General features: G+C 40.0%; 1 protein-coding gene across 2 annotated transcripts in view; it reads left to right on the forward strand.

Moving 5' to 3' along the window:
* LOC141259135 (phospholipid scramblase 1-like) overlaps positions 1 to 14946 on the forward strand; it is a 58943-nt gene that overhangs the window by 31043 nt on the left and 12954 nt on the right. Inside the window, exons 4-5 of one of the 2 annotated variants that reach the window (XM_073674656.1) lie at positions 8318 to 8469; positions 14186 to 14228. In XM_073674656.1, coding sequence (XP_073530757.1) covers positions 8318 to 8469; positions 14186 to 14228 — 195 coding nt within the window. The remainder of the gene's footprint in view (positions 1 to 8317; positions 8470 to 14185; positions 14229 to 14946) is intronic. The other variant, XM_073674657.1, reaches the window with a different exon arrangement.

The following is a 14946-nucleotide window of genomic DNA, read 5'->3' on the forward strand; positions in this document are numbered from 1 at the left end:
CCTGGGTCTCCAGCCATGCTGTTTCATTTCATTCAAATGTCAATGGATAGTTTGTGCCGACACTGATTTTGAATTTCTTTGTAACTAGATTGGGGCTGCTTATCCACCATCCGGACTATCCTGGGTGTCAACCTTTCATCAATTTTCTCTGCCGTCCACATCCAGGGAGATTAACTATGGTGCCATATGTTGTAAACTTCTTGATTATGTTGCAGACTGTGGACAAAGATCTCTGGAGATGGACTTGAGATGCAAAATTGTTGAATAATATCAACAATCTCAAGGTTGCAAGTCCTCAGACAATTCTCTTCTCCTTTCTGTTCTCCATGCTTAGTGTGGCACACTGACACACCATGCAAAGATTGAGTCAACTTCTCCCCTTTTTATCTGGTTTCAGTTGTTTTTTCTTATTGCCTACACCTGTTACTTACCACAGGTGAGTTTGAACCAGGCATCACATGCTTGAAATAAAGTTGCTTACCCACAATTTTTGAAAGGTGCCAACAATTTTGTCCTGCCCATTTTTGGAGTTTTGTGTGAAATTCTGTCAAATTTGCCTTTTTTTTTTTTGTTGTTCCAATACACACAAAGGAAATAAACATGTGTATAACAAAACACGTCATTGCAATAATTTTCTGGGACAAATACTTCATTTTCTGGAACAATTACAAGGGTGCCAACACTTTCGGCCATGGCTGTATATCCACACAATCCAGAAACACTGCCGTCTTCTCTGGACTAAAGCTCATTTTTCATGGACCAAGTCAAAATAGAAAACTACTGTGGTCAAATGAATCAAAACTAGAAATTCTTTATGGAAACCATGGATGCCATGTCCTGTGAACTGACACGAGCCCATTTTTTCATCCTGTTTGTGTAGTTTGACTAGTTTATACTTAATTGCATTCCACATTCACAGGCCTGCTGTAATGCTGTCAAATGATAGCACTATCTATTACTGCTGATGCTTGCGCTTTGGATCATGGAGCTAATTACTAATGGCGTAGATCAGATTTGCTATTTTTTTTTTTTTCAGGAATGATGACAAATGCACTTACAAGCATTACAGATGAAATCCAATTAGGTTCTGTGTTCAATATCAGCAAGTGCACCTTCTGTGATTGTTCCCTTGTTGGCCCCATCACTGTTTTTAAAGCCCCATTCCGCAGGAAAAAGAAAATAATTTGAGTATAAAACTATTGGTGCATGAAGCCTGCCAAATCTAGACAATTTAAAGGGAATGTGTCATAATAAAATTACCTATTGGGTAAATTGGATTTTTGTGTTTAAATCTATGTTTTAAAACATTTTGGCAATGTTTTTACCCATCTCACAATCTTTATTAAATATATAAATTGGAATTCACTGGCCATTGGGCCTTTTTAGACTTTAACTTCCTGTAGTTTCAAGAAATCTACATGTACATTAGCAGCAATGAACCTTATCTTTTCGATTGAAGCTTCTAATGAGCATGTGCAAAGGTCACTGAAGCGAGATGGAGCAGGGTCAGCTGTGACATCGCCTACTGTGAATTGTGGATCCTATGTTGTCAGGAGGTGTTACCTGGTATTGTAATCCTGCCTCTGATTATCATGAGCCTGCTGAAAGGATAGGAAGTTTGAGTCTAAAATATTCTTACTTGAAAGTGTGAAAGTTACAAGATTGCTATTTTTTTTAAGAAAGCTCATTCTATGTAAAAACAAATTAATCTAAAAAAAATATTTGCAACACAAAAACTTGATTGAAACTATCAATGTCCTGATGACATATTGTCTTCAAGTCCGTTTTTATATTGCTGAAATATGGCTGCATTCTTGGGGTCTATGGCGATCTTGGTTTACTAGAAGTAACGTGTGTCCATATTTGTGTCATCCCAGTGATGTGCCCATATTTTATACACAAAGGCTAGGAGAGTGCCATTGCATTGTATATTGTACCCCCTGTGAAAAATAAATGAAAATCTAATTGTTACCTGGAAGGCCCATTCTTTTGATTGGTTTTCTTTAAAAGTTATGGACACCTTTTGGAGACACTTTTTTTTTTTTTTCCCTATTACTTTCACTGTAAGGCTATGTTCACACATCATGTTTTTTTTCAGTGTTTTTTGCTGCAGTTTTTTTTATGCAGGCTTTCAGCTGCCTTTTGCAGTATCAGCAAAGTCTATGAGATTCCAGAATTCTTAGTTCACACATCATGTTTCGTTCAAGATTTTGTACCTTTCATGTTTTTTTTTTGGAAAATAGAGCATGTCACTTCTTTAAGCATTTTTTCATTTTTTTTAGCGTTTTTTTCACCCATAGGAAGTAATGAGTGGTGAAAAAAAACTCTGAAAAAACACACCAAAGGTCCCAGACACCGGTTTACACGTTTCAGGGCCAAATATGCTCCTTAGTCATAACCTAGTGTTATACCAGTGAGTCAGGGTTTTATATTGACCAAGGATTCAAAAACCCGGCCCCCCGTCACATGATTCCGATTTTTCCACACCCACAACCATTAAAAATCTTTTGCCAGTACAAAAAATACAAATTTATAACCAACAATACAATGCTGACATTATACACAGTTAGAAGGTAAGTGAACAGTATTAATAAAATAAGATTACGTCTGTACGCTTATTTGTACCTGTGGGATGGGCGGTATCCATCAGGATCCAGGGGGTTTCTTGGCTAAGAAGTTTCTGTCGCCAGGCTCCGCCCCTTCTGGGCTTAGTAACCCTTTCTATGCCGAAAAACTGAAAAGCGATGAAACCACCGTCGTGAAATTGTTAAAAATGTTTCGATACGTTAGAAGGATTCGGTGCATCTCAGTTCATTGAATCCCTTAGATGTTCACTGATGCGCTGCCGGAGTTTCCGTGTTGTGCAGCCAATCTAGGAGAGATCACAAATATTGCAGGTAACCATATATATAACACCGGAACTATTGCAGTGTATAAAGTCACGGATAACGATTATTTCAGACCTCACTTTCTTTACAAATTGCTTAGTGTTAGCTGCATATCTGCCTCCCCCACAACTAAAGAAACCTTTAGTAGACAACCAGGACGTTTTAACTGGATTCTCCATTACCATACTAGGTGGTAGGAGATTGGAAAGAGTAGGAGCTTTCCTTGTGGAAAATAAACTCCCTTCCTGGAGAATCCTTTTAAGCAGAATCACTTAAGCATTGGTAAGTATTTATTGATGATCATCTTTATCTGGTTGTATTCTTTGCTATAGATGGTGACAAAAATGGGTTTTTGATTCTCCCGTTTCTTTGCACTTTTTTTAGGGAATTTTGCCATGTCTGTTCTGGAGATTTTTTTTCACGGCTTTTTTTGCTTTTTCCAAAGACTAACTCTGATAACCTCTTTCCCTTGCACAGATTTCTCCTCTCTAATATAGGATTCATGGTCACTGCAGTTTCTTTTAGATCTATATAATTCTCCCCTTGGAATATTAACCCTCACATGTCTGGGATGACAGGAATCCGCTCTCAAAATAGTGTTACCCATAGTTTGCTTGTGGAAAGTTGTAGTGTTTACCTTATTCCTGTCATCCACAGAGATCAATAAGTCCAAAAAACTGATGTTGGTTTTCTTATAGGTGTGAGTAAAAAAAAAAAGGTTACAATTATTATTATTCAGGTAACTTATAAATTTAGAAATATCAGAAACGTCAGCAGACCATATAATAATCAAATCATCCATCTATCTAGCATCGCTGAATATACTAGACTGGAATGGGTTGTTATCAGAGAAAAGGTTTGCATCTTCCCACCAAGACACAAATAAATTAGCGAAAGATGGAGAGAATTTCGCTCCCATGGACGCGTCTGCACTGCAAAAAAATTTTTTTTGTTGTACAGAAAATAGTTGTGTCTGAGTAGGAAGTCAAGGGCTATGCAAACAGAAGAAATCAAATCAGGGCTGTAGGTAGAATACTTAGACAGCATTTCAGAGACAGCTAATGTACCCATATCGTGTGGGATACACGAGTAGAAAGATTCAGGTAACCCACGTGAACTTATCATCCCACACAATATGGTCCAAAACTGTCAGTAAATGGCTTGTGTCCTTAATGTAACCCGGACAAATCTGGACCACAGGCTGTAGGAGAGAATCCACCCATTCACATAATTTTTCACTAAAGGATCCCATCCCAGAGACAATAGGTCTCATGGGTGAGGGGAACCTCTCTTTATGAAGCTTGCGTACAGAATGAAAAATTGGGACCACTGGATCACTTCCGTACATATACTCTACCTCTTTTTCGGACAACACCCCCATAGAACGACCCATATCAAGACGTTTCTTAATTTCCTCATTAAATCTGTTAGTAGATCATTAGAGACTTTAGTGAGGGCAGTTTCAGTAGAATGTAAAGAGCGGAAACCAGATTGTAAAGGGTCAAGAAGAGAGTTGTCTGAGAGATAGCGGATTAGACGGGAATAGACCAGGTGTTCCAGGAGTTTAGAGATAAAGGAAAGATTAGAAACAGGTCGAAAGTTGGCCGTGCAGTTCTGGTCAAGGGATGATTTTTTAAGTAATGGATGTATGCTGGCATGTTTAAAAGAAGAGGGAAAGATACCAGATGAGAGGGAGAGATTGAAAATTTTAGTTAGGTGAGTGGTGACAGCTGGAGAAAGGGACTGAAGGAGATGTGAGGTAATAGGGTCACTGGTGCAAGTGGTAGGGCGAGAAGATGCAAGGAGCCTGATTACTTCATCTTCCGTGACTGGTTCGAAGTCAGGGGGAGAGCATGCATAACGTTTGGGGATTGGAAGAAAATTTCCTGTCGGATATGGTCAATTTTTTCTTTGAAATAATTGGCCAGATCGTCAGCGCTGAGGTCGGTGATCGGGGCCTGTGCTGTTTGAGGAGAGAATGAAACGTGTCAAAGAGTCGTTTAGGATTATTGGAAAGTGAGATTGAGGTTGTTAAAGTAGGTTTATTTGGAGAGGTGAAGCGCAGAGTTATGTTTTCAGCATAAATTTATAATGGAGGAAATCTTCGGGCTGATAAGATTTTCTCCACAGCCTTTCAGCGCACCTGGAGCACCGCTGGAGAAGACTTGTTTGAGGCGTGTGCCAGGGTTGTCGCTGTCTATGCCGAATTGTTCTTTGTGTAGGAGGTGCGGCTTCATCCAGGGCGCATAGCATTATTTAGTTATAATGCTTCAATTCCGAGTCGGGACATGAGAGGGAGGAGATTGGGGCCAATGATTGCAACTTTTTCATAAATTTCTGGGTGTTAATGGCGCGTATATTTCTAGAAGTGTGGAAAGTGGGGGTGTCTTGAGTACAGTCACAGTTGTTGACAGAGAATGAGAGTATTATGGTCAGAGAGTGGAAGGGGAGAGTTAGTAAAGTCATGTACTGAGCAAAGCCGGGAGAAGATCAGGTCCAATGTGTTCCCGTCTTCATGTGTAGGAGAATTAGCAAGCTCCGAAGGAGGAGGTTAGTGATAAAAGGTGAGCGGTAGATGGGGAAAGAGAATCGCCAATTGGGATGTTAAAATCTCCCATGATTATCGTGGGGATGTCGCAGGATAGAAAATTTGGAAGCCAGGCAGCAAAGTGATCCAGGAACTGACGGGAGGGACCTGGAGAGCGATAGACAACCGCCACTTGCAGGGAGAAGGGCCGGTAGAGTCTGACTGTGTGGGCCTCAAAAGAAGGGAAGATATGGGAGGGTACTGGGGGGATAACCTGAAAAGTACATTTTGTTGAAAGAAGCCGACCAACACCTCCACCTGATCTGTTGTCAGGTCTCGGAGTATGAGAGAAGTGTAGGCCACCATAGGAGAGAGCTGCAGCGGCGGTGGTGTCCGACTGCTGGATCCAGGTTTCTGTGAGAGCCAGAAGGTTGAGGGAATTAGAGAGGAAAAAGTCATGGATGTAAGAGTTTATTACATGCTGAGCGCGAATAAAGTTCGTAGGGGTGTAACCTTTTGGTGCTGGATTCTTTACTACTAATTGGATTATTCTGGGATGGTAGCCATGCACAAAGAGGACAGGTGAGCTGAAAAATACTTTCGCCCCTTTTCTGAAGCCTCAGTGTTGCACTGTCTGATGCTGGCTGCAGAATGTGTTAAATAAGAATCAGTCAGTGAGCTCATTCTGGCAGAGCGTTTGTAACTCTTCTATGCTTGTGAACGCTGCAATTTTAGGCATGCAGTGTGACCTCAAGACTCTGGCATGTAAGTAGAAGTCTATTACTCTATTGCGTATTCCCGAAGTCGTGGTGTTCACAAGCAGACGTGGGATACCATGTTCTGGGAGAAGAGTTTGAGGCCGGATTAGATATCTCAGTAACACCTCAGTGGGCATGCTATCAGCAAATGGGGCAGGACAAGTTTACCCATAGTGCACACCTTTTCGACTAGCCAAAGTCTTTTGGATACTTGGCAAAAGAAGTTTGAATATTTGACTATCATTATATACTGTGTACTATATACTGTAAGAAGGCAAAGAAGACAAATCTACAAGGAAGACAAAGATACAAAGAAGAGAAAGATATTGACTACTGCCAGGTATGACAGCGGCACACATTTGAGATGGACGGCAACGAACTGGAAGTTGTAGAAGACTTCAAACTACTCGGATCAATAATCATTCAAGATGCAGCTATGACATCAGAAGTCAATAGGAGAATAGCTATGGGCAAATCAACAATGAAGTCAGTTGACAAGGTCTTCAAATCGAGGAACATTTCACTGGTGACAAAGACACGGCTTGTACATGGTTTGGTCTTTTCTGTGGTAACATATGGATGCGAAACCTGAACGATAAAGAAACAAGACAGAAGAAGAATCGACAACTTCGAAATGTGGTGCTGGAGAAGGATGTTATCAATACCGTGGATGGCAAGAAGAACAAAGAAATCAATTTTGGAACAAATCAAGCCAGATATGTCACTCGAAGTAAGGATCATCGAGCTACGACTTCCCTACTTAGGACACATCATATGAAGAGAGCAATCACTGGAGAAGGACATCATGGTCGGAAGTATAGAAGGAACAAGGTGAAAAGGAAGATCAGGGACTCGATGGCTTGATACTGTCAAGATAACAGTGGAGAAGACCCTGTTGGATCTATGCTTGCAGTAGATTGATCTTCCTATAGAGCGTTCATCCATCAAGTCGCCATGGCTAGAGAAAAAGCTGAGGACCGTATAATACTAATAATAATAATATACTGGAAACTTTTTCCAGAAATTGGGGTTGCATGTAATCAGTCTAAAAAGAAAGACACAGCCATATAATTACTGAATAGCCATTGATACAGCTGTCAGATTCCCTGTAAAAGCTAAACTGTTCTAAAATTTTAATAAAACCCAATTACAAAAATTATTTTTAGCCCTAAAAACATGCATTCAAGTAAAAAACAATGTCCTGAAGATGTCCATATCATTGAAATATGCCCCTTACTTAATTTAAATTGGGGAGGTTAATGTTTCTATTGGGCAAATGGATCATACTTAAAATCATGCAAGGTTTAATCATTTGATACAATTGCAGTTGCTTATTAGAGCTGTTCTACATGAATATAATTGCAATTTTTATTTTAAATCGCCAGTTTGGACTGAAATGTTTAGGCCTTTTAGTGAAGTGACTATGAGTTTTGTCTCATGAACTTTGTTCATATTTGGAAACTTTTCAGTACTGAAACCTTAAGGAAATAAACATGGCTTGAGAATATTCAAACCGGCATGATTTGTCCTTTTTCTTGGCACTGTAGTACTCTGTTTCTATAATTAACTGTATTAAATGATCTGATAGAGGATCATGGTGTGGGCTCTTAAGCTTTGGTATGTACATTTTAAGTATGTATGCAAAAACCAAGAATTTTGCCAAGCGACAGCCTCAAAATCTGAATGATTTAGAGATGATCTGCAAAGAGAAGTGGACCAGAATTCCTCCTGACATGTGCCCAAACCTCATCAACTACAAAAAAAGTCTTACAGCTGTGCTTGCCAACAAGGGTTTTGCCACCAAGTATTAAGTGTTGTTTGCCAGAGGGATCAAATACTTATTTCTCACTGCAAAATGCAAATACATTGTATAAATTAGATAAATGTGATTTTCTTGTTTTGGATATTCTATCTTTCAATGTTAAAATTAACCTACCCTTAAAATTATAGACTGTTCATGTCTTTGTCAGTGGGCAAACTTACAAAAACAGCAAGGGATCAAATACTTATTTCCCCCACTGTAAGTACTCCAGCATCAGCATTAGAGATTGAAGCAAAGGAGCTATAAATTACTATTTTATCTACGTGGAACCTGTCAAGATATTTTCCCTTGTTTAACTTGAATTATTGCTTATCAATCTCAGGTCCCCAAGCTTATCCTAACTATGGCCCATACGCTGGAGGACCTCCTGTTCAAAACCAACCAATGGGTCCAGGTGGCCCACAAGGTGCATGGATGCCACCACCTCCAGCAGCAGATCCCAACTGCCCACCAGGTTTAGAATATCTGTGCCAGGTAAATGGTAAACTATATTTGTGGGAAAAGTGATCAGGCCCAAAAAATGGTAGGGAACTTCTGCATAGGACATTACTTTCTTAGCTAAAGCTGACATCTCTTATTTGTTATGCCATCTATGTGAACTGCTTCTCGAAGGGATAGAAGCTTAGTTTCCTCTCTGAGGGTGGATGCTTGTGTTATGAACATGTGCTCAGCTTTTTATAGGGAAACCTACTATGTAAATTAGAGTTTCATGGAGTTAGCCTATGTTCACACATCTTGTTTTTTTTTCAGCGTTTTTGTTTCTGCAGCAAAACCTGATCTCTTGCCAGGAGGTTTGTTCAGGATTTTTCTTGCTTTTTTGCTTGTTTTTTTGGTGCATTTTTTCAGCATTTTTTCACCATCCTTTTGTCTTTTATGCATGTGCATAAAGTTCAGTGGAAAAAAAATCGCATTCTGGTTTTGGCACAAAAAACGCTGAAAAACCTGACACCTACATTTTTGGTGCGTTTTTTCACTACCCATTACTTCCAATGGGTGACAAAAACGCTGAAATAAGGGACATGCTCTATTCTGCAAAAAAACATGCAATGCACAAAATCCTGATTAAAAAAAAACCATGATGTGTGCATGAGAATCTCAGACTTTGCTGATACTGTAAAACGCAGCTGAAAATTTGCATAAACGCTGAAAAAGCCAAGATGTATGAACATGGCCTGAGTGTTACAAAGAAACAAAAACTTACCTAAGAGTGCAGCAAATGTGAACAGATGCAAGCTGCTGTGACTGCAATACATGCATACCAAAGAGTGCAGCCACACATTGTCTGTGCCAAGATATGTACAAACACTGAATCTATGATTTTTATATGGCATTACTGCAATTTAGAATATAATTAAAAAATGTTGGTACTTTGCACGCAAATTGGCATGTGTGCCCATCAGCCATGACAAGTTTTTTTTTTTTTTTTTTATAAATAGGATCATGTCTCTAGCGGACTAAAAGCATACACCTTTAAAGAACAGGAAGGATCCAGCACTCATTAAACCAGTCTTAGTCTGAGAGGAGGAGTGCTCAGACAAGTATGGAGAAAGTCACCACCTCCAAACATTTCTATGGAGCATGCATTTGGAGGTTGTGACTGACTCAATAATTGGCTGAGCACTCCACCCTTTAGTCAAAGACTGTTTTTTAATTAGCACTGGATCCTACTCGCACTTTAAATTTGTAGGTTTACAGCCCTGGAGAGGTATGTGTGATAGAAAAGGGTAGGGTCCCATCAAATAAACATACACCTTGTCGGGCTAGTGGGCACACACGAATGGGCCATATTAGTACCTTCGTTTTACAGTAGATGGCCCATCCCTGGACATAGACTGTAATATAAAATGCATCCACTTAATGGCAGCGTTCGTGCCCCAGGACAATGACTACAATCTATATCCACTAGACTGATGAGTGAGTGGGGCATCATCGTTCGCCCTCAACCCCCACCTCGCCCATGTGGTGAGCGCTGCTCAGTGTGCTCTATAGTATAAAGAATTAGGTGTCAATCAAGACCCCCTCTATTGACTGACCTATATAAATGCTTTAGTGTACCAAGTAGTTATTCAACCACATGGTGGCTGTATTTCGGTTACAAATCAACACCGGACCCGCTTAGGCGCATATCTATATTATATATATATATTAGATGGCAGTAATACAGCTTATCTTTCCTATCTTCACTGCTTGCATATATCTTGGCGCACAGTGGAGCAGCATTAGTCGCCATGTGGTTTTGCGTCCAAGGTTTAGGGAGTCTCCTAACTGGAAGACCTTTGTGTGGCATCCCGTGCACAAGCCTTGTACAGAAAGCCAGTCTTCTCTGCCCAGATCACTCTGTTTAGTGGGTCATACACATTAGATAAATGTCCGAAAATATAGATTATTTTAAAGTGCTCATAGACCTGCCTAGACACACGTGAGACGAACTCTCATTTGGCCCACGGCTATCTCTCCCGATTTCCCCATATACATGAATTCTCAGTTTAGCCGAGGATTCATGTGTTCTCTATGGTAAAAGCAGAATAAGGAGCTGACAATCATCTCTGCCAGTGGCCTATATATCTGGAGAGCAAAGGATCGGGCGTGTGAACTCAGATTGCCTGATCCTTATCTTCCACCTTGTCATCTGTCCGAGGACTCCATGCACATGTGATAGTCTTCTGGTCCTACCAAAATCGTCAGCTCAACTGACCATAATCTGAAGTATATGAGGGACTTTTCGTTTCCAGGAAGATATGCACTGCAAGAAGTGTCTAGCATTGTTTTAGCTCTTTTCCATGTGAAACTGTTTTGGTGACAGCGTTCCCCTGTCCATGTAGAGTTAAAGATGAGCGGTCATCAGGTCAAAAGTGGCCACTTTTTCTCTTATTTTATTCTTGATGCTCCCCTGAGTATTCTGCTTTATTTATTTTTTTAAATCCACCATACGGTTCCAGAGATATAGGCCTTTTTATTTAGTGCTACTTTTTATGGTCTTTTCCATGAGGGCGAAGCTCACAAAATTATCTATGGGTGTGTCGTTGAGCTGTTCTGTGAGCAACGCCCCCTTGGTAAAGAACAGGAAAGGTAGCACTAAATAAAAAGGCCTATATCTCTCAAACTGTATGGCGGATTTAAAAAAATAAATAAAACAAGTACTCAGCGGAGAGGCAGGAATCAAATAAGCGCATATCCTGGCCACTTTTGACCTTTTTGACAGGTTCTCTTTAAAGATCTGTCATTTAAATCTCTTTATGAGATTAAAACAAATCGTAATTAGACCCCTCAGTAAAAATTCATTTTTGTTAACTTGTTGATTTATTTAGTATTTGTACAATAAATGTAGATTATATACAGTTGAAACCATAAGTTTACATACACTCTATAAAAAGACACATGCATGTTTTTCTCAATATCTGACATGAAATCAGGATAAATCTTTCCCGTTTTAGGTCAATTAGGATTACCATCATTTTTAATATTTGTCAAATGCCAGAATAATAAAGAGAGAGAATGTTTTTAAGGCATTTTTATTACTTACTGCAAAGTCAAATGTTTAAATACAGTAAGATTACTATGTCTTTAAACAATTCTGGACTGCCCATATGATGTCATGTGTTTGAACGCTTCTGAGTTTTTTTTGGCAACATCTCAGTTTAGGCTGCGTGCCCACTATGCGTTTTTCAAGCGTTTTTGCCACGGAATTTCCACAGCGAAAACTCTTAAACGCTTGGTAATACGGATTATCATTGCGGAAAAATCTGCAGCATGTCCATTAATTTTGCAGATACGCGGCGTAATTTCCGCCATTGACTTGCATTGAATCGCATAATATCCACATGAGTACATGTGCACATGCGGATATTAAGCGATTCAATGTGCGGATGGTACCCGGGTCTGGAGAAGAGGAGACTCTCCTCCAGACCCAGGTACCATAATACCTGTAGTTAAAGAATTAAAATAAAAAAAAAAAACATTATACTCACCTTCTGATGGCTCCCGGTCTCCTGTACGGTACGTCCGGTGTCTTCGGCAGCACGCGGTAGTGTAAAGGGACCTTCCATGACGTCATTTAGTCATGTGACAGGTCGCGTGACCTGTCACATGACTAAATCACGTCATGGAAGGTCCTTTTACACCATCGCGAACCGCCGAGGAGACCGGGGGCCATCGGAAGGTGAGTACAATGTGTTTTTTTTTTTTTTTTTTTTTTTACCATTTTTATTCCTTTTTTAACTATTAACTTGGTCACACTTTATAAATCCATCCCGGTTGCATGGATTTATATAGTGTGACCAAGTTGTCAAGCACTTTTCCAAGTGATGCTAAAATCGCTTGGAAAAGCACTTGATAACCCGTATGCGGAAATGGATGCAAAAATGCTTGACAAACGCTTCTACCTGGCAGGAAAAACACATGTAAAATACGCATGCTTTTTCCCTGATGGGGAGATGCAGAAAAAATCCGGAGCATTTCTGCTTCGTGGGTATTTAGCCTAATTAGAGACACACCTGTGGATGTTTTTTAATGCACACCTGAAACAGACTGCTTCATTGTGTAGCATCATGGGAAAGTCTAAAGAAATCAGTCAAGATATCGGGAAGAGAATTGTGGACTGGCACAAGTCTGGCTCATCCTTGGGTACAATGTCAAGATACCTGAAGGTGCTTCGTTCATCTGCACAAACCATTATATGCAAGTACAAACAATGTGGGAATGTCCAGCCATCATACCGCTCAAGAAGGAGACTGGTTCTGTGTCCCAGAGATGAACGCGCTTTGGTCCAACATGTGCATATCAACCCAAGGACAAAAGCAAAAGATCTTGTGAAGATGATGGCGGAAGCTGGTAAGATTGTGTCAATATTCACTGTGAAACGAGTACTGTATCAACATGGGCTGAAAGATCACTCTGCCAGGAAAAAAGCCATTACTCCAAAAGAAACATAAAAAAGCCAGATTAATGTTTGCAAATGCACACAGGAACAAAGACCTTAATTTTTGGAGACATGTCCTGTGGTCTGATGAAACTAAAATTGAACTTTTTGGGCATAATGACCACCGTTATGTTTGGAGGAAAAAGGGAGAAGCTTGGAAGCCTAAGAACCCCATCCCAACTGTCAGACACGGGGGTGGCAGCATCATGTTGTGGGGTTGTTGTGCTGCAGGAGGGACTGGTGCACTTCACAAAATATATGGCAACATGAGAAAAGAAGATTATGTGGCAATACTGAAGCAACATCTCAAGATGTCAGCCAGGAAGTTTAAGCTTCGGTGGAAATGGGTCTTCCAAGTGGACAATGACCCGAAGCATACTGTCAAAATGGTAACAAAGTGCCTTAAGGATAACAAGGTCAATGTTTTGGAGTGACCATCACAAAGCCCTGATCTCAATCCTATTGAAAATTTATGGGGAAAGTTGAAAAGGCAGGTGCGAGCAAGGTGACATACAAACCTGGATCAGTTACACCAGTTTTGTCAGGAAGAATGGGCCCAAATTCCAACCAACTATTGTGAGAAGCTTGTGGAAGGATATCCCAAACGTGTGACCCAAGTCATTCAGTTTAAGGGCAATGGTACCAAACACTAATGACATGTATGTCAACTTTACCAAACACTAATGACATGTATGTCAACTTTTGACTTTGCAGTAAGTAATACAAATGACTTAAAACATTCTCTCTCTCATTATTCTGGCATTTGTCAAATAATAAAAATTACGGTAATCCTAATTGACCTAAAACAGGAAAGGTTTATTCTGATTTCATGTCAGATATTGAGAAAAACATGCATGTGTCTTTTATATATAGTGTATGTAAACTTCTGGTTTCAACTGTAATTATTTCTGCCCTGCCTTATAAAACAACAATAATGTATCAGGCGATTAATCATGCCTAACCATCTTTTGAGGTTACCATCAGGGTTATTGTGATTATTGCATTTGACAAGGATATTGTTTTATAATATATATTTTATGTGCTGTTTTGCTTGTGGTAGGTATTTATGAAAGGAGGGATTGAAAAGGTCCCAAGAGTGATTTACTTCTCCTCTTCCTAATCGATGCCAGAAGCATTTTTTTATTTGTCTGTGGACTGTTCTGATCTCAGAAGCATAAATTGTCTGGCCTGATAATGCGATTCCTACGTCTCATAAACCGCTGCTTATCCATTTAATAAATTACTGATCACTTTATGCTTTGGATTTTGCAGATAGACCAACTTCTTGTCCATCAACAAGTAGAGCTACTGGAAGGTAGGTTATATTTTACTAATGAATAAATAATTACTAAATTATTAGGATTGTTTTTCGGTTTATGAGATGATGTTATATTATTATGTTACACAGACTGCATTTGTGTAAGCTACAGAAATGTGGATAAAGTCTCTCCAAGACTCCTATATTAAGTATTGTAATAAATGGGAACACTACATTAAGACGTATGTACTAAATATCGGGTATTAAAAACAGACAGGGCATGTTTAAATCAGATTTAAAGGGAGCCTGTCACGTGATAAAAACTCTAGTAACCTGCAGATATGGGGTTAATAGTGTTCTGAACCTGCCCGGTACCCCCAATTTGAGCTCAGCTGCCGGAAGGAAATGAACTTTATTCCTACAGTCAGCGTTCGGGTTTGATCCATGGGGGCGGCGCTGGCGTAGCTTCAGTCACCGCTCTGTGTAACAGCAGCAGCTGTAACTTCGCCTTCGGCACTGACTGACAGCCGACCTAAAGCTGTCAGTCAGTGCTGGGTGGCGCGGTTACAGCCCCCACTCTCCATACTCAGAGCGGTAACTGAACCCGCGCCAGCACCACCCCCATGACTGAAACCCGAACGCTGACTGTAGGAATAAAGTTCATTTCCTCCCGCAGCAGGGCTCAAAGTGCAGGCGTCGGGCAGGTTCATAACGCTATAAACCTGCCAATTAATCCAGTATCTGTAAATTAATAGTGTTTTTTGTTGTTGTTTTT

This window comes from Phyllobates terribilis, unplaced genomic scaffold (assembly GCF_046119375.1).
Source record: "Phyllobates terribilis strain yellow unplaced genomic scaffold, ASM4611937v1 Scaffold_3__8_contigs__length_932513732, whole genome shotgun sequence".
Lineage (NCBI taxonomy): Eukaryota > Metazoa > Chordata > Amphibia > Anura > Dendrobatidae > Phyllobates > Phyllobates terribilis.